The 18,882-nt window shown below is 39.5% G+C and overlaps 2 protein-coding genes across 6 annotated transcripts in view; one reads left to right on the top strand and one right to left on the bottom strand.

Moving 5' to 3' along the window:
* esrrgb (estrogen-related receptor gamma b) overlaps window positions 1-18,882 on the top strand; it is a 150,010-nt gene that overhangs the window by 40,678 nt on the left and 90,450 nt on the right. For 3 of the 5 annotated variants that reach the window (XM_037751110.1, XM_037751107.1, XM_037751106.1), the window contains exons 2-4: window positions 1,928-2,050; window positions 13,861-13,920; window positions 14,815-14,993. Coding sequence is in view for 1 of the 5 variants with exons in the window: in XM_037751109.1 (XP_037607037.1) it covers window positions 7,822-7,823 (2 nt within the window). In the remaining 4 variants the exon portion in view is untranslated. Of the gene's footprint in view, window positions 1-1,927; window positions 2,051-7,588; window positions 7,824-13,860; window positions 13,921-14,814; window positions 14,994-18,882 lie in introns of those variants that run through there. The other 2 variants (XM_037751108.1, XM_037751109.1) reach the window with 2 other exon arrangements.
* On the bottom strand, window positions 1,419-17,017 carry LOC119477182 (transforming growth factor beta-3 proprotein-like). The gene is made up of 7 exons (XM_037751111.1): window positions 16,185-17,017; window positions 9,517-9,680; window positions 6,450-6,579; window positions 6,178-6,285; window positions 5,523-5,688; window positions 5,096-5,249; window positions 1,419-3,569 (listed from the first exon to the last, which is right to left on the bottom strand). The coding sequence occupies exons 1-7, from the start codon at window positions 16,528-16,530 to the stop codon at window positions 3,411-3,413; spliced, it is 1,227 nt and encodes a 408-aa protein (XP_037607039.1). The 5' UTR covers window positions 16,531-17,017; the 3' UTR covers window positions 1,419-3,410.

Here is an 18,882-nt window from a genome sequence, read left to right as displayed (position 1 = left end):
CCAAACAAACGGAAACACGATACAGCGTGCATATGCTGTTATGTCATTGTGCATGCGTAACTGTTGGGAAGCACCAATAAAAGGAACTGATAGTCACGGAGGAATGAGAGTCCAAGGAATCAGACAACTAGGAACCGAACAGATTCACATTCCCAGTGTGTTCCCTGTCTGCCAAAGTGGCGGATGGCCTGACGGTTTTACCCGCCACTGCCAACAATTTACCCGCACTTGTGCTAATTTTCGACCCTGCTGCCAGCCACCTTTACTGAAGGCTTTATCAGTGGTTAATAAAAGATTTAGTAATGCTATAGAGTGGTGCAGGAATGAGTCCTAAAAGTTGGAAATGAGTTAGCATTTTAGCACTTCCGGTTCCGTCGTCTGGAAGTCAATGTTTTTTTTTTAATGGGTTTTTAGTTAGGTGATGAAATAAGGTCTGTGGTTAACACAAGCTGAGGAGATTTTAACGTTCTGTTCTACGACATAAAATACATCAATAAACACCCCACTAGCGAATTTTGAAGCTTTTACGTGTCTTAAAAAAGGCGGTTGCAAACAAGTGGCAAAATAAGACTACAAAACATCATCACTCCGACTCATCCTCCATTTCATCCTTGTGTATATTCGCGCTCATGCAACTATGGATTAGTTTGTTTATAGCCTAACGTTAGCTTTTTACTTCTGGCGATTCACACTTCAAAAATCATAAAAGTGGTGTTGATTTGTTGATCTTACGGAACAAAACCGTGCAAATATATCATTGCCACAGAGCTTATATTCAACAATAATCCAAAACCCAATGGAAAAATCCCATTGGCTTTTAATTGAGGGAATAGGGCGATGCTAACTTCCTGGTTGGCCTACAAAAATACATCATCTCTGCACCACTCTATTCAGACCCATAATAAGCCATTAATAAGAACAACATTTGGGTTAGGGTTAGGCAGAACCAGGCCGTTTTTCCCTTTCATTAATAAAGGTTAATGCATCTAACATAAGCCATCAATTCTGCACCTACAAATATGAATAAAATCACAGAGGTTCATAAGTTTCTCACTTTCAAAATAGGTCAACAAGTTTGCAGTTTTAATGCTGGTAATTTATGAACAAATGTGCAGTGGGTTTAACTTTCTATTAAACCACCAATTCAGTTTCAAATAATACATTTTACCTTGGTCCAGATGCTCTGCAGCTCTTTTCCAAAGGTCACAGTGTTCATTGGAGTGGTCTTCCTGATGAATTAAAGGTGTCGTGAAAGTAGTACCAAATGTAAAATACGTTTCTCAGGTGTATATGTGATTTACGGTATACTAACCATTTTATGAACAATAAGAACATAAAGTGATGTCTGCACATTAATATAAGAGTAATTGCTTTTTGCCTGGGAAAGCTCTTAAGCAACAATTCCAGAGAAAGGGAAGTTGAATTTATTACTCAGGTAGAAAAAAAAGCTCTGCAGGAAACAGGTGGGACTGGTGAGATTCAAGTAAGAAAAATTATGTTCATATGGAACCAAAACATTATGAGAAAATTTAAATGGCATTTCAACATGGCAGACAGGACCAGTGGGTAAATTCATCATTTCCTAATTTGGAGTTAAATGTTTTTTACAGATCTATTACATCTGATTATTTCATAAATGCAAGGCTGAAGTGATTCGTGAGATTTAAAAAGGGCTCATACAGGTTTTTGCATGTTGTGTTTTTAATAACAATCACGATCAACAACTCAATCAAACAATATTACTGCCAAAAAAACGTCCCCTAAATGTCATCTAAAGGCAAGACGACTCCGACTGGGCGAATGTCAAACAGTACAGGGATTCAGGATCGTTCTCCTGACTCAGAGAAAAATGAGGTCTAACTGTACATCCAGCCACTGTCATGTAATGACTTTTCCCCTCCCTCTTCAATTTTTTTTGTTCCATTAGGGCTTCACACTGTAAAAAGAGCACCAAAACAAACAGAGACGGAGCAGAGGGAATGAAAGACTGCAGTGTTTTGGGGAGTCCTGACTACACATGCGATTCCTTGTCAGCTGGCTGGAGTGACGGGTGAGTTGATAGGAGAGCAAAAAAGTAAACAGCTGCATTTTAAATGACATTTCCTTATTATTACTGGAGAAAAGTGCTCTGATTTAACTTTCTGGGGATTTAATACAATAGTCAAACATACACTGGATCACATACAACAGGTCAAACTAATTTGTACATGGACAAAAAGTTGCATAATCTTTCTAAAAATCACAAGGAAATGTAACAGTACCCTTAATATAAAAGTCTTTCCACCAATGGAGATACACGTCGATTTTTTTTTTGTCCCAGTTAGTGAAACAATCACTATATGACAAGTTGCGTAACAGACCAGATCTGCCATTAATGTAAAAGAAATCCCATAAAAACCTGTTGCGTAACACGTGTTCTTTTCCAGTATATTCTTTGATGTCCCATAAATAAGTTGAACCTGTTAGAGATGAGAACTTCCAGTGAATGGCAGTGTGCTCATGGCTTGTTTCCATCACAGTTCTTCGATTCCATACAGGTCCCCTCCTCCTCCTCCTCCTCCTCCTCCTCTTCTCCTTCTTCTTCTTCTTCTTCCTTCCATTCTATTAGATGCACCGCAAAAAAAAAAGGCCATTACTACTGGCTGGCCAAAAAAAGAAAAGCTTGGCTCAACTTCTTTGTTCATTCACTTTCCATTGCAAATCCAGCAGGCATTCTCTCAGCTCTCCTTTTCCCTGACCACAGCTATGGCTTTGGATACAGCAGCAAGTCTGTCCTTTCTCCTTTTGTGTTTGAAGATAATGTCCACTGTTTGAAGGGAAGGGAAGGTAAAATCCAGCCTGAAAGGACTCTTCGGCCATTCAGTAGAGCACAGTCTATATTTGTGACTATTAATAATATCATCCCAAGGCTAGAGACAGGACAGCTGCTCTACTGACAATGTAGAGACTGTAACTTTGTGGAATATTCGCTTGAACTTTGCAGAAAATATACCACAAAATAAATCTCTTTCATCCATTGTCCCTGAAGCAGATAGATTCGTACAGGGCTCTCTGCAATCTACATTAGGAGTGTGTTTGTCCGCCTTCACAAATCTAGAAGGAAATATTTTACTTTGATTGCAAGATTATGTCTGGTTTGGACTTTATAAGATGGAAAATACTACTTAACATCCAGAGTTGGGGAGAAAAAAACACAAAACAAGAGAAAAAAAAAATAATGACCTCAAGTTTTTAAGAAAAACTGCATCCTTAAAAAAAATGTGTGACCTCCAGAGTGGTGTTCAGATCTAAGCCATGAGGTCAGTTTAAGTATTTGTCACAGCTAAGAGTCCAAAAGTCAACGAGCATGGGTTTTTTCGTCATTACCTAGTAAAATCCTGCCGCGCTACCTCGCCGCCTTTCACATCTTCTCAGCTACACTTGCAAGACTTGACGATCATGTTGGAGAGCTGCTCCACTTTGGGGGTCCGTCCGGAGTAGTAGAGTATAGTGAGGGGCTCGAGGTCCTGAGGGACGCAGCAGGGGGAGGCCGATGCTGCCGGATTCAGAGTGTTGTACAGGCTCAGGAGCTAGTGGGAAGCAAACAGGAGAGATTGTAAATATAATCAGTATCGAATGAGTATTGGAGTCTTGATAATGTGCTGGCTAGCAGAGGTGGGTCAAAGTCATGGCCAGCGTGACCAGCTACATTTTCGGCGAGTCGCCGTTGAAGTGTTGCTCAAGCGCTGGTTGTATGTCTTTAAATAGCACTTGGAACTGGCAAACAGCATTGTTTTTAGATGGAAGGGAACAGGGTGTAACAAAAACATATGATTGATTGTTGCTTCACCGCATCGTTGGAGCGCTGAATAAAGTTGAGACCAGCTCAACATTGTTTTGTAGCGAGTCACACCCGCCACGCAGCGACAAATGTCGGCTGTCATTTTGTAGTTTCATGTTAGGTGTCACTCGTAATGTGAATACAGCATAATGAGTGATGGAGTCTTGACAATATGCTGGCTAGCAGAGGTGGAACCAAGTCATTGTTTTGCAAGTCACAAGTAAGTCTCAAGTCTTTGCACTCAAGTCTCAAGTCAAGACAGTCAAGTCTGAGTAACAGAGTAATTGGCGCTTAGTAACGTTACGTTAATACTTCACGGTTTTCTCCTGCAACTTGATTGGATGCTGCTGGATTGGTTCAAACAAAGTGAATCTGGGGAATTGAGTGTAAGATAATCTAATGCCAATAATGCTCACCAAATGTAAAGAGTCCAGATTTCAACAAAAAAAAACACCACTTTTAGGGGATTCAGCAATAAACAACAAAAGATAGAAATTCTGTTTTTCTTTTAGTTCAGTTTTCCCCCACGAGTAAATCTTCTTCCCAAACAAATCAATAAAGGATCTCTCAAAAAATAAATAAATCCTACATCTTCGGTACCAGGCAGTTGAACGTCTTTGTGCACACACTTTTTAATTACAATAACATACTTTTAGATCTTTGGGCTTGGGGAAAGTTTAAATATTTTCAAGTCAAAAGGCTCAAGTCCAAGTGAAGTCGACATTGGTGTTAGAGTCCAAGTCGAGTTGCAAGTCTTTTTTTATTTTGTGAAGTTGAGTGTAAATTCATCAAATTTGTGACTAGAGTCTGACTCGAGTCCACACCTCTGCTGGCTAGTTAAAATCAGTGTAATAGCTCGACTCAGTGAGTATCTGTAAATACTGAGACACACACACTGAGGATTCAACATGGAGACTTACTAATGACCAAATAAACAATCTGGCTTAAGGTCTATAAAATGCTGCCTGCTTGTCTAAAAGTGTTTACTTGACACACAGATGTTCAAACTCACCACATAGCACATGTGTGTGTGTTCAGGAACCAAAACAAACAAAAGTTCAACACTATCAACAGTTTTATCGGGACTATTTCAGAAAGTAGGTTTGGGCCTGTGAAGACCTCTAGGTGGAGGCAGAGCTCTCAGAGGTGGATATCTTGTAAAACTAGAACTATCTGCATGGCTATTCACCACTCGAAGTAAATGAGATGTTTTTGTGTTGTTTTTCTTGCTCTCACAAACTGTCTTGTTTTGTATCCCTGATTGGTGCTCCTTACCGAGCTGTGTGTTGTATCCGAGCTCCTCAGGTATGGGCAGGGTCCGGAGCAGTAGTTGGCATCGTAACCACTTGGCTCATGAATCCACTTCCAGTCCAAGTCACGCCGGAAATCGATGTGGAGCCGGCGAACACAGCAGCTCTCCTCTGTGTTTCTGTGACGAGGATGCACAATTGTCTAATTAGTCCCCAAATAATTGTTTGTAATGGTGCTCCTAATATTTAATATCTTCTTGGCAACATGTGAGGGATACCAGAAATAGTAAGTTGCAGATTATATTTGGGATATTACGATACGTGTATACGCTGATACATGCGATATACCAAGTACGACATTAATAAGCTCAAAAAAAGATTATTTTTTCACGATTTTGCAACTAAGAAATTTGAATTTATGATTTATGATTTATGATTTATGCAACCCTTACGAGAAACAGTAGTTTGTGTCCAGCGCTCTCTTGCGTCGGCGTGTGGACTGAGTGTCCAGGCGGTGTGGGGGGATCATCATGAGGATAAGGTGAGGCAGGTACTGGTCCTTTTTCTTCTTCAGGTGATCCAGATCCCAGCGGCTGTGCTCCTCATCTCCATCCACGCCTTAATTATAGACACAATGCACTTAAACCAACTATTTAGTGGCTTTTTCATGCCTACGTAATTTCCCTCAATGCGAGCATACAATTTGCAAAATGATTGACTATGAAGCTGTCATCCCTGTCAATCATTTATACGATGCAGAAATGAAAAGAGATAGTTTGTTTCTAAAAGCACATATGTCTATATATTCTAAGTCATCTAAGGTAAAAGTTGAATCAGGCAACAATATAAAGACAATCAACAGCACTACTTCTAATTAAAACATATCGTACCAACCTCCCCAAAGTGAAAAATATAGAAATAATCTGGGATTATTTACCAGAGTAAAGGGCATATTTAAAAAACAAAATCTTGTAAATTGTAGGACTATTGACCTCATAAGGGGGTGGTAAGATGGCAGGAAGACATTAACATTTACAGACATTAGATCAAAGGAGCAACTAACGCCTGGCATAAATACCTATATGACAAAATGTTGTTGAAGCCCACCTTTAAACTTCACCTCCAGCACCTCGTTCTCATTGTCAATGATGTCCCCATTTGGGTTGAAGGTGTGGCACGGACAGTGCACACTGATTTCCAATCCCAGATTAGTTCCTGGTGACAAACAATGGAAGAGAGGATTAGTAAAAAAGAAGCCCAAGTCAACAGTATGCCTCTTTATACCTCAATGCTTGTAAGAGAAATGCAAGTTTAAAACATGGGATGATCACTAAAATTAGTGATAGCTTTTAGAAGCAACAAAAGGACCTCAGTCTCACCTCTGTTCATCAGCCATTCCCGCACTGTTTCAGTCACGTCGAAGGAGACCCACTCTGGAGTACCTTTGGTCAGCACGTTCTTGGCTGCAAGGTAGCGTTGTTTCCTAATGTGTTCGTTTGGCCTCACAATCTGCAAAGCAATAGTAAGAATGGTCACTCTGAAAAGTTTTCTCTCGATATTGAAACAGCTTCAACAAAATAACATGTAGAATAGAGCGGATACGGAACAGGATGTTGGTACTAGAAGAAGCTCTCATTCGATCGTTGTTCTACTCATCCAATAAGAGTTTTGATCACTTGTGATGAATCATGCCATGAACTAAGATAATGGTATTATTACTGGAGCATGCAAGCAGATAGAGAGAAAAAGTAAATAAAATCGCAGCTTAGATTCAATTAGGTGATTAAACAAGACTACCACTGCGCTCCAATACCACCATTATATTTAGTATGCCAGAAAAATATTTAGCGTATCCCAATACATAATATGTGAAATGCAGTATGCCAAAAAAAAACAGGATGTCCTACTACATCTGGTCGCATTTTGCAGTATGCAAGCCAGCACGCTTTTCTGACTATTCTGACCTACAATCCTCTGCACAGTGGATATAGGAGCAAGAGGGTCAAAGTTCAAGGCACAATGTTATGATGAATATGTCCCAATTGTATGCATACTGCATGAACCAGTACGTCCTTTTTAAGGGCAGCTCATGTACTAAAAGTAAAAAAGAAAAATGTGCTATTTGGAACGTAGCGACTACAGCCACGCTAACCATTTTGTGCGGCTGTACTTTTAGGCGTAGCTTTGAAGTAAATGCTAACGTTAGAATGCTAACATGCTCATTATGATAATGCTAACATGCTGATGTTAAGCAGGTATAATGTTCACCATGTTCACCACCTTAGTTTAGCATGTTAGCACTGACATTGTCATTACTTGAGTTAAAAATGTGACCCAACGTGGCTAAAAATGCTGTTTCTTTTATAAATTTTATATATATATATATATGTATATATATATATATATATATAAAAAAATTGTTTAAAGGACCATGACACAACCTAACAGGTGATTTCACTTATTTTGGCTGATTAGACCTCTTGATTGACATCTACCTCACTCCCTTACACCTGTTAGGGCGGATCCTTCTGATTGGTTCATGGAGTCAGGTGACATCACAGACATACTCTACCCACCCTCAACCTGAGCAGAGGACTAATTAGCCGAATAATGCAAAACACCTGGGAGGTGTGACCGAAAGCTGACAGACAGCCTGACATACATGTTAGCATGTTAGGAAACTACTGCCTATGTCAAGCAGATATGGAGCAACATTGGCATCCAATAGTCCTGTTTGTGCCCACCTGATAAATGTAAGTCCGATATTCACTCTTCTTTTAGCAGTTATACTTCTCTCACCATCTACCTAGCTAGCTAACTAATTGCTAGTCTTGTCTGTAGACTACTGTTTGTTTGCTTTGATAAACTAACAGCTAACGCTAGTTGCCTGCTGTTGGTGGAAACAAGGTTGTTGAGAGCGGTAATATTCAATTATATAGTAAATTTGTGTGCAGTAAGACCAAAACAATAAGCTCAAAGCTAAAAAAAAAACATTTTCACATTTCCCCTAGTATTTGTTTTCTTCCACAATATAAAAGTATTGATATATTGACATAATAATGTGTCCAGTTCATAGCTTTTAGTTAAAAAGAAACTTAGTGGTTGTTCTGTGTTTCATGTTGTTCATCCCTGGTCTCTGCGGTAAAACAGTACACATGTATGCTTCCCATGTAACAGTTAGGGATGTGCGATACCAGACTTTTTAAATTTGATATGATACCGATACTTTTGTTGCAATTTTACTGATACCGACACTGATCATTTCTTCAATTTCAAAATAATGGTAATTTTTAGAAAAAAAAATTATATTACACTCAAAGTCGAATCACATGACACATACCAGCGATCGATAACAAATTTATTACAAAAGCAAATATGAGTATAATTTAAAAATAAATATATTTTTTGCCATTAAGTGTAAAATAACATTGTCCAGTATTTTACAGAAATACTTTGATTAAATAACAAGCCTCCTTTCAGGGTGTGTTGTTTTTAAATTTTTATAGAGGTTATTTGTGTCACTGTGTGTGGCACTTTATTGTCACAAATAGTTAATCTCGCTGTATTTTTTATCTACAGTATTGAAGTATCGATACCACAGTATCAATCTGCCCATCCATAGTAACAGTAAGAAAGGTATTAATTTCTCAGGAAATCTTACTTGAGTGTGACCCTTGTCGACTCTGTCCTGTATTCCTCTCTGTGTTTGAAACCGGCAGTAAAAATGTTACAGACTTGCCAGCTACCAACCAACTTCCTGTGAAATGTGGTTTAATCTTCTGTTTTGCCCAAATGTTGGTGTTGAGTTGGAGTTAATTTTGGCAGTTGCCTATAGTTTTATTCTGTGTTTGGTAATATTGTCCTTATGGGTTTGTCATGACATCAGTCCTGACCAGAGTATCTGTGGTGGTATGTTTTTAATTTGACTTCAATAAGTATCTTTATATTGGATCCTTAATGCCAAGGACATTACAGCCGGAGAACAGGGACCTGATGACGTTGAGTGCGACTTACTGTAGAAGTGTATTGCATCATTTCATGAATCAGCAGACCAGAGCTGCGTTTTAACAGCTTAATAAACTTTGCGTACTGTTTTGAGGACTAAATGTTAAAAGACTTCTACATAACCAAAATGAGGATTGTATTAGATATGGGCTGCCAGCGCTGCACTAACAGTACCCCTGTCCTGGTTCTACTAACATTGTGCAGGAGTATTGAGCTTTTGGGCTTTTGGTCGGTTACCCATGCATGCCTTGGCTCTCTTTGTCAACTGAAATCATGTGGTAGAGAAAAACTAACTAGCTTATGTAAGATATGTGCTTGACAGACTAGAATTGAACAATCTAGTAACAGAGATTATATTTCCAGAAAAGAGAGAATTTGAAGCTCCTTGTGGCCTCGACTGTGATCGTGGTAGAAGGACAAGGAAACGGTACCTTTACACACCTGGTAGAGCTCAATCCGCTGTTCGTTCCTCTTGGAACTGGAGTTTGGCACCCTCAGAGCTCGAAACTCTGCTCTGAAGAGGTTGGTTGAGTTCCTTTCCATGGCAGAGACGTTGAAGCGGAAAACCTTAGAGGTGATGCCTTTTGGGCAGTAGAGCAGATCGTCTGGAACAGAGAGAGTAAAATAAAAGTTTTGTGAGAGAACAGGCCTGGAAATTCTTATCAAGGTCTGATGCAATACAAGCAGTTTATGTCTGAACACAGACCTCAAGTGCTACATGACCTCTGGACAACATCATAACAGATACTTGCAGTATGATCTCCTTCATATGAGTGCAACAGTTCTCTGGTAGGCCTTTATCGCAGCAGACACTTTGACTTGTCATAGTAGGAAAAGCACTAACGATGGCTATGTTCTATTCAAGTGTCTAATTCTCAGGGCGTCAAATACAGACGCTTTGTCACGGCCGTCGGCGTGTGATATCGCTGCACAAGGCACCCTTGAGTGCCGGTATGAGATGCATTGGGCTTTCCATGAACTACAATGTAAACCCATCCACGGCAACAGTAAAGGCACAGGGAAAGTGCTGTGGTGACAGAGTTAAAGAGAGACACCAGGCGGGCGGGAGAGGAAGTAGATGGGTCCAACAACACAAGGCCTTCATCCAGGAGACCGCTGTTCGTGTCCTGTGCGTTGTTAAGTTTCACTTTCAAGTTACAATCAGCTGTTCATTCGTGTCAAGTCACATTTTCACTGTGCAAACGCAGTTTTAAGCCCAACCATGTTGTTTTTCCCTAAACCTAACTAAAGTGTATTTTTGCTTGCCGCATCTGTGAGGGTCGCAAGTGTCCGTACAGCCAAAGTGACGTCACGCCATCAGACATGACCCTTTGTGGGGGTTCCGTGCAGCAGGTTTTCGCCCGTCCACGCACATCCAAATGTTTTACTACAACTACACGGACGTGGATGGACGGAAAAAACTTTGAGGAGCTTTGAGAATGTCTGTTTGCTACGAGGAGAAACCCACACGGAGTATAAAAGATCCAAATGTTTCCTCGTCACGATTCCACGTCAGCTCATGTCCATGCGGCTGTCCTTGCGGAAAGCATAACCGACGCTTAAGTGGCACTGTTTCCTAAACCTAAGCTTTTTGTTTAATTCACAACGTAAAGCACTTGTTTACTGCGAATGAAATGTGATGCCACAGGGTCTGACAAAGCCTCAGTATGTAACAGAGTTGGGATGAGAATGTGTTGGTGTGACAGTGAGCCAGCATGCACAGTACCAGGACCATAAAACAAACAAAATGATATCTCTAAACACTCATGTCTGCAGTTGACATTAGAAGCTGTGAATGTACATTTAAAAACTTAATAGGGCTGCAACTAAAACATTATTTCCATTATCGATTAATCTGCCAATTATTTTCTGTATTAATACACTAATCGTTTTGTCTATTAAATGTCAGAAAGTAGTGACTATCCAAATTTCCTGAAGACCAAGATGATTTCATCAATTGCTTTTGTCTGACCAACTCTCCAAAACCAAAACATATTCATTTTAGTAACGAAGAAGACAAAGAAGCAGTAAATCCTTACAATTGAGAAGCTGAAACTTGCGATTTTTAGGCATTTTTGCTTCAAAACTGACTTACAGTACACAATTTATTGGTTATCAAGAGTTTTTCTCTTGATTGACTAATTGATTAATTGACCACTCATTTCAGCTCTATTTAAAAACGCTCACTGTTTTAGCCCGTCTGTTGGTGCGACGGTTCAACAAGCCCATTGTTCTGTTTGTATTGCAGGTTTTGGGTCACAGTTTCGGGTTTGGTTTATTTTGCACATTAGGGAGAAGAAAAACAACCATTTTAAATATATTTGAATTCCAAAATACATAAATTGATTGATTGATTGATGTCTCTGTCTCTGGCACCACATCAAATAAATTGCAGGCCTATTTAATAGTGGTGCAACGGTTCTACAATCCTATGGTTCGGTTTGTGCGTCACTGAACACTTCATTTTTTTGGTTCAGTTTTGCATCCCTAGTCTCCATCCACAACACAATTTAGAAAAATACATTTCTGGCTCAGTGAGGGAGGACTGGGTTGGGGAGGTGTTTCTTTGGATCAAACTTTTATCCGCCTGATGCCAGAGTAATTTCAGTTGTGCTCCAAAGACACTTTGTTAACTGAGTTGGCAGCAAATGTAATAATTTCAACCTCTAGATGGCAATGCAATGGGTACTTTTTTCCATTTTTGACATATCATATTGCTTCACAAATAAAGTGATACTTTAATAAGAAAATAATGGCATGGATTTACAGTAAATGTTTTTCTTTAATATGCTAGAAGACTTGTAAACCCATTCACACCTAAAATATGGTCTTGGGTTTACTGACTCTTTAATGGCTGGCACTAAGTTTATCAGCCCACAGTGAATGATTGGTGTGGTTGCCTGCCTTATCTAAATTCCTCAGTGTTTCTCCAACACATTTTGTCTATATTTGGTGGAAATGAAAATGTTGTAATTGAAATGACAATATTATTGAGCTCAGTATGACTTCACCTCGCTGGTATCTGCGTATCAAAACCCTGCTATCCTCAGTCCCACTGACAACTTTTTGGACCCAAACCCGTTTCTGACCATGATGACTTCTCCACAGCTCAACCTCAGTCATTGACATATGCCAGATTCTGTATGCGTACCATGCTATAAAAGGAAATCTTTCCGATGATTGCAGTCCAGCCTCTCAATGTAGTCATTTGCCAGTCGGCCAGCAGCTTTCTGCTTCATTTGCACCTGTCACGGATTTGTGTTGGTTCACAGAGCTGCCTCAGATCCACCAAAGGTCAACAGTTTACCTTCAAAAAGTGAGTGTGTGTTCGCACACATAAACCGAGGGAAAGAGAGTGATGTCACTGGATAAGAGTCAAAACTTTATTCCACAAAGGCAGACTTCTGGTCCTGTTATACCACAAGGGGCAACACACGAAGGTGGCTGTGTCTTCAATACACTGGCTTCACTCACAGTCTACTGTTTTCTACCTGATCTTAAAGGAATACTTCAACACTTTGGGAAATGCACTTATATGCTTTTTTGCCGAGAGTTAGACGATAACATTGATATCACTCATGTCTGTATGATAAATATGAAGCTACAGCCATCAGCCAGTTAGCTTAGCTTAGTGCAAAGACTGGGAGCAGGGGGAAACCGCTAGCCTGGCTCTGTCCAAAGGTAACAAAATCAGCCTACCAGCACTTGAAAAAAATGCCTTGAGTTTTTGTCGAAACATTTTATTGCATTTGGCAAAGAAGATTCAGGCTAAATGTACATACATCTTTAATGAAAGGAAGTCTAAAGTTCAATCACCATCAATCTCAAGTAGAGACTGTTAACCGAAACATCAATTTGGATGCTGAAAAATCATACTGCTAATTAGAAAGTAATGACAGCATCAGTCCTTTCAGCAAGTGCCCCAAAACAATATGTTTACGCTGAAGTGATAAAGCCCTCTAGCAGCCATAGTAATTATGAAAGGAGGAAGTCATTTGACGGTGTTATAGAGCAGTGTTTTCCAAACTTTTTTTTTCTGGACCTAGTTTTTAAAAATGACAAACCTTCATGACGCTATTCTCAATAGTCCTTATATATAAATCGTGAGAAGAGCAGATTCGTGTTTTAAGTGATGTTCCTGACCATTTTTACTGCCATTTCCGCATCACCTTATATTATCTTGAATAGGTAAACCAGTCATTTCAACAAGATATATATTTTCATTTCATGCCTGTGATATTGAAAACAGATACATGTTTAATACTTTAAAAGTGAGTAACTTTTAGAACCTTATTTACTTCTTATATAAATGCAAACCTGATAAAGATGCAGAATATTTAGAAAGTCATATAATTTCTGTATTGTATCCATAATTTATTGTGTTATTCTGCTGGTCATTTAACTGAAGAAAATCACCTCTGCTGCCAGAGTAGAATGAGAGTTCAGTTCAGCACAATGAATCTATAGAAGAGTTCATCTTGCCTGCTCCAACATATGAAAATCACATTACCGTCTCAGAGAGCCGGCTCAGTGTATGCATGTGGATATACAGGCTATTGACAAAATGCATATTTCCAAGTATGAGATCATCTTGGACACAAGAAAAAAAACACTCGGCTTTGCCAATACCACAGTTTTAGGAATATTATTAGCTTGTCGACATTTTTAGTATCTGGAAGTAGAGATGTTGACTAATGCACACTCATACAGATGCTTATGTCAGTTCAGCACTTATGCTGTTATATTAACTTTCTGCCTTTTTCCCTTTTTGTTTTTCAAACTCAGGCATAAAGACCATAATATGACAGAAGAAACTATGATCTTCACCCAACTGTTAGAAAAAAGGTATGTAAATATGTCCTGCATCATAAAAGCCCATCTGTGGCTCTGAATCCAGCACCACCACACCAACGTGAGGCACCTACTGCCTGCTGTTTTTGTCAAAACCATTTCTGCGAGATTCAAAACAGAACATTGCTGAGGGAAAATAGGTCTTTTGAGAAACACCTGTTGATTTCAAAGGGACTGTGATGCAATGCTCTTGGCTTTGCTCTAGACCATGAGGCCCTCTTTGGCTCCTACACACGCACAGCATTTATCCTATTCTACTTTCTCAGTAATCCAAACTCAGCCGGACCACATGCTGCATGAATCTCCCTCAAGTGCTGACACATGTCCCTCTCAGCACAAGTTTTCCACTCGTAGCTTTTATTTCTATAGAGGAAACGGTTGTGCCAAATAGAGAGGTTTAGCGCAAATCACTTGGAGTAAAAACACCGTGAGCCTAACAGGCCTTTGCTGATAATCTCAACAAAAGTTTTACAAACAAAATAAAGCTCATTATTAGCCAAGCAGTGAAATGTTACCTAGAGGCAATAAAATGACGGCACAGTGGAATCATTCAGGTTTAAGGAGGATGGATGCCGGCTCAGTTTCACACTCAATTTAGCAAAGTTAAACCTGAGCAGCGCAGTTAGTGATCTCATGCTCATGGGCCACCCGTGTGGGTAATTCCCCGGCCAAGACAGGAAGTGGGGTCACATTAAGCGCCATCTCAATGAGGAGGTGGGTGGTAATTATGTGTCAGTGCATGCGAGGGCTTCATGGGAACCCCGCTGTACAGACAGACTCCTAGGGTGAGAGAGAGGGATGCCTCTATCCAGACTAACGGGGAGGTCCTTCCATCATCTAACTTTTCCTGTCCACCTCTGTTAACTTTTCCTACTCCTTCTCCTAAAGGCATCCCCATCCGCCTGGGCAGATGTCCCTCTCATTTGGGCCTAACTGGAAAGGAAGTGGGAACATCTGGGGGAGAAGGACAGAATCCATGGAAGAAAAAAAAAACAAGAGGAGGAAGAGTGGAGTCAGGAGTAGGAGGAGAGTGACTTTCCTGGAACACTGGTGCTGGGTTAAAACAGGTTGGTGAAGCACTGCAGTTAACAAAGCACATCATCCAAGCGCAGAGCAAGTTTACAAAACCTAAAAGAGAGATTCATATTTATATTAAAGTCCCCCCTCAAAAATGTGTTTTGCTTATTGTTTCTTCACTTGGATGTTTGAGCTTCACATGCAGAATGATGCTTTAACACTAGAAGACTGTTTTCACATTCATCAAGTCTGAGTTTAACACCTACAAGATGATTATGTTATAGTTATTATGGTATGCAACTCACATAAATGTGATGTGGAAACTTGGAAACTTACTCTGAGAATGGACTTTAACATTGAAGTAGGAAACATCTTGTCTCCAGCAGTTAAACTTTTAAAATGAAGACTATTTGTATATTTGTTTTTATGTATTAAAAGGGGATCTGTAATATGCAGCAGACCAAAAACTCAGTGATTAAGAGTTGCTTATTGTTTCTTCACTTGGATGTTTGAGCTTCACATGCAGAATGATGCTTGTTACACTATAAGACTGTTTTCACATCCATCAAGTCTTAGAGTTTAAACACCTACAAGATGATTATGTTATAGATATTATAGTATGCAACTCACATAAATGTGATGTGCAAACTTGAAGCCTCCAGCACACTTAACACTGAGAATGGACTTTACATTGAAGTAGATGACATCTTGTCTCCAGCAGTTTAACTTTTAAAATGAAGACTATTTGCATATTTGTAGATCCTGAAGTGTTTTTATGTATCCATGTATATGTATAGTTATGATTAAAAAAAATCTAAATTTTACTGAAGAGTATTAAAGACAAATGTTCAACAGTATAAAAAGACAAATGTTCAATTATACAGTTTTTTTTTTGGTCAAAGATGCATAAATTGATCAAATCTGTTCTTCAAGCCCTTTTTTAACAACATAATCTATCAAAGTGCTTTAGGTTACATAAAGATGCAGGAACCAACAGGAACACTGTGAAAGACCATATATGCAGCAGACCAAAAACTCAGTGATTAAAAAAAGTTGCTGGGACTACAAGCTATAAATACTGCAGATATTTATGAATGGCATTTGAAGTTTGGCTGGCTCTGGCTTTAGGCGTCCACTCTTCATAAGTAGTGCGTAATTACGCACCAAATGAAGAGTGTTGATTGCTGGCATTAACAACAAGAAAAGTGATAGATAGCTACCTGAAGTAATGTAATACTTACTGCTTTCTGGCGGTCCGTAGACCATGTTGAATTTGTATATCTCTTTGGCATAGTACTCTGTCTCCGTGTTGTCCTGACCGCAACTCTGCTGCCGATCCTTCCTGAGCTCCTCCAGTAGCTCCTTGGTGCTGTTATACAACGCTTGGATCTGATAGGGGATTTTACTTGGTCCCAGAGAGTGAGGAGGACTCGTCAGTCTCAGCTTGCTCAAAATCTGACCACGGATCGCCTCGACCCTCTTCCTCTTCACATGGTCGATATCCACGGTGGCACAAGTTGACAGAGACGAGCTCAAAGTCGCGCAGTTGAGGAGGAGGACGAACAGTAAAGCCTTGCCCAAATGCATCTTTCTCTCTGCATCTGGTTCGCTCCGTAGTTTAGTGTAGAGAATGTTGCAGATTCGAGAATGTTGCAGATTCGAGAATGTTGCAGATTCGAGAACTTGCCAAGGTCAGTGACTATTAGCAGTTAAGTCAAAACTGATAAAACCACAGCTGGTGTTTTTCTTTTTAACTTCCTTACTGATGGAAAAACTTCTCACTTAATTCGTTTTCTTGTTGCAGAAATCCAAAGTGTGTGCTCGCCCATTAGACATTACTCAATACAAAAGTCCCGAAAACTATCCTGCATATATATATAATGACATTTATCCAGCACAAATATAATATCTGTAGAAACTTTGTGCATTCTTGTGCTCAATCCAGTAGATTTAAGTAGTCGTCGTCCCACAGCTTTGGCATATTCCTCCTCCTTTTCTGTCTCATTCAGATCTTTAGTGTCTCTTTATTGTCTGTGCTGAGGCAGACCGCAGGCTGTCAGGTTAACGAGGTATATATGCGACTTTGAGAGGTCGGTGTGGCCTCACGTGTTTTATACCACTAGTTTCTGACGTTTTGATGGAGGAGGGACCGGGAGAGTCCAGATCATAACAGCGCTCCCTGCGACTCACCATGCACACATCACAACTGTGACATCACAAACATGTGAAATAGTCTGGTTTTATTTTAGAAGTTTTATGAAGTTTGTAAAGTTTGAGCTTTAATCTGCAGAGTTAAAGGCTTTTTTTTTTTCCTTCTTTTTTTCTTTATTAAGCCATCTGAAGGGGAGTGAATATCTGGTCTTGTGGTCCTTCTTTTGTGATTTTTTTTTTTAATGTTTTTAATATTAATATGGATCAATAGTGATCTTACAGAAATCTCAGCTCAGTTGATGTTTCTTCTGGTTGTCAAGCATACAGTAGGTAGCCTGGGTCGTGCACCCTCTAGTGGCAAACTGTGGTACTAGCAGTTTCTGTGACAGTATCTGAGTTGAAGAAATTCTCCCTTTCCTCTATTAAATTCTTCATTCTTATAATATTGCATATTTATACACTTTAAAATATGTTATTATGATGTTTATTCTCTTCTGAAACATAAAAGTCCCATGTTTGCTTTTTATTGCCCTCCCACAGGCTGATTCAAGGACAGTTGTTTAAAGGCAAATGTAAACCTAACAAATCTAAGTCTAGGACTTGAAGTTTACACATAATTGCTCTGTTTAATTTTTATTATTGCCTTTATTTGATAGTACATGCGATAGACAGGAAAGTATTGGAGAGAGAGATAGTGGGCGACAAGAAGCAGAGGGCCGCGTATCGGATTCGAACCCGTGCCGCTGCGGTAAGGACTTAGCCTTGGTGCATAGGCGCCTGTTTAATTTTAATCTCACTATTGTGTCTTAAACCTGCCTTGGACAAAAGATAATTTAGAACGAGTAGGCCTACTTGTCTCTTTCTGTGGTTGCAACCATAAAAATTACAAGAACTGACTTTACACAGAAAAAATCCATAAAGATAATTTCTGATAATCCACAGTTGGGTCCTTGGAGTTGGAGCTCTCTTACAAAGACCCGCACAATACAGAACATGCTCTCAACATGATGAAAAATCTTTCACACACACTCTGGCAACATGATTGCATGGCTGTACAAAAAGTTTCTTCCCTGTCAGTGCAGATTTTCCCATGCCCTCTGCAAACCACCATCTACACTCAATTTGTTTTATGATCTGATGTCTGACGGTTTATTTGCAGGCCCTTAAGTTATTTCATCTTTTTGATTTTTTCCCCCTCCTGTTTCATCTCTATTCATAGCGCATATCCACATTCTCAGACCTATTTTAGGTCAAAGCTCACTCAACCACTGGAGGCCCCGTACCCAAACATGGGGTCTGGTATTTCCCTATGTTTCTTTTGCCCTCCAGTTTGCATAGCAAGAATGATTTCATGGGATGTCCAAACTTGGTAAACATTTGGATTTGAATCATAATTATATACAGATTTATTTTTGCTTGTTTGCTGGAGTTGGACATTAATATGAGGTTTACATTTACACCTTTTGTCAGAACAAGGTCATTTCTTCCTCAACTCACCATGATACTTTAATGAAAATGAATACAGTAATTTGATACACTCACTTGCTGTCTGTTATTTTCCCCTTTTATAGTCAGATGTTGTCTTGGAAAAGTGGGATGTGATTTATTTTAACGTCACTATCTGTGAATAGTGCATGATGTAGAGTAGAGAGTCATTTTGACTTCTTTTGTTTCTCTATTGATCTTCTTATCAACTTTCTTTTCACTGCTTCATTGACAGTTGCGTGAAAATGGGCTTGAATCTACAAATTGTTGCCCCACATAATGTAAATATAAAGCTCCATTGTG

Source organism: Sebastes umbrosus, chromosome 18 (genome assembly GCF_015220745.1).
Source record: "Sebastes umbrosus isolate fSebUmb1 chromosome 18, fSebUmb1.pri, whole genome shotgun sequence".
NCBI lineage: Eukaryota > Metazoa > Chordata > Actinopteri > Perciformes > Sebastidae > Sebastes > Sebastes umbrosus.
Note: the sequence above shows the minus strand (reverse complement) of the source record. Positions and strands in the feature narration are given on the sequence as shown.

What these genes read in the sequence shown, in the direction of transcription:
- LOC119477182 (XM_037751111.1), bottom strand. Translation starts at nt 16,530, where the DNA reads ATGCATTTGGGCAAGGCTTTACTGTTCGTCCTCCTCCTCAACTGCGCG. An exon ending in GGAATGGCTGATGAACAGAG is followed by an intron (nt 6,286 to 6,449) that starts GTGAGACTGAGG and finishes GTTTGTCACCAG; the next exon opens with GAACTAATCTGGGATTGGAA. An exon ending in GACACAAACTACTGTTTCTC is followed by an intron (nt 5,250 to 5,522) that starts GTAAGGGTTGCA and finishes TCCTCGTCACAG; the next exon opens with AAACACAGAGGAGAGCTGCT.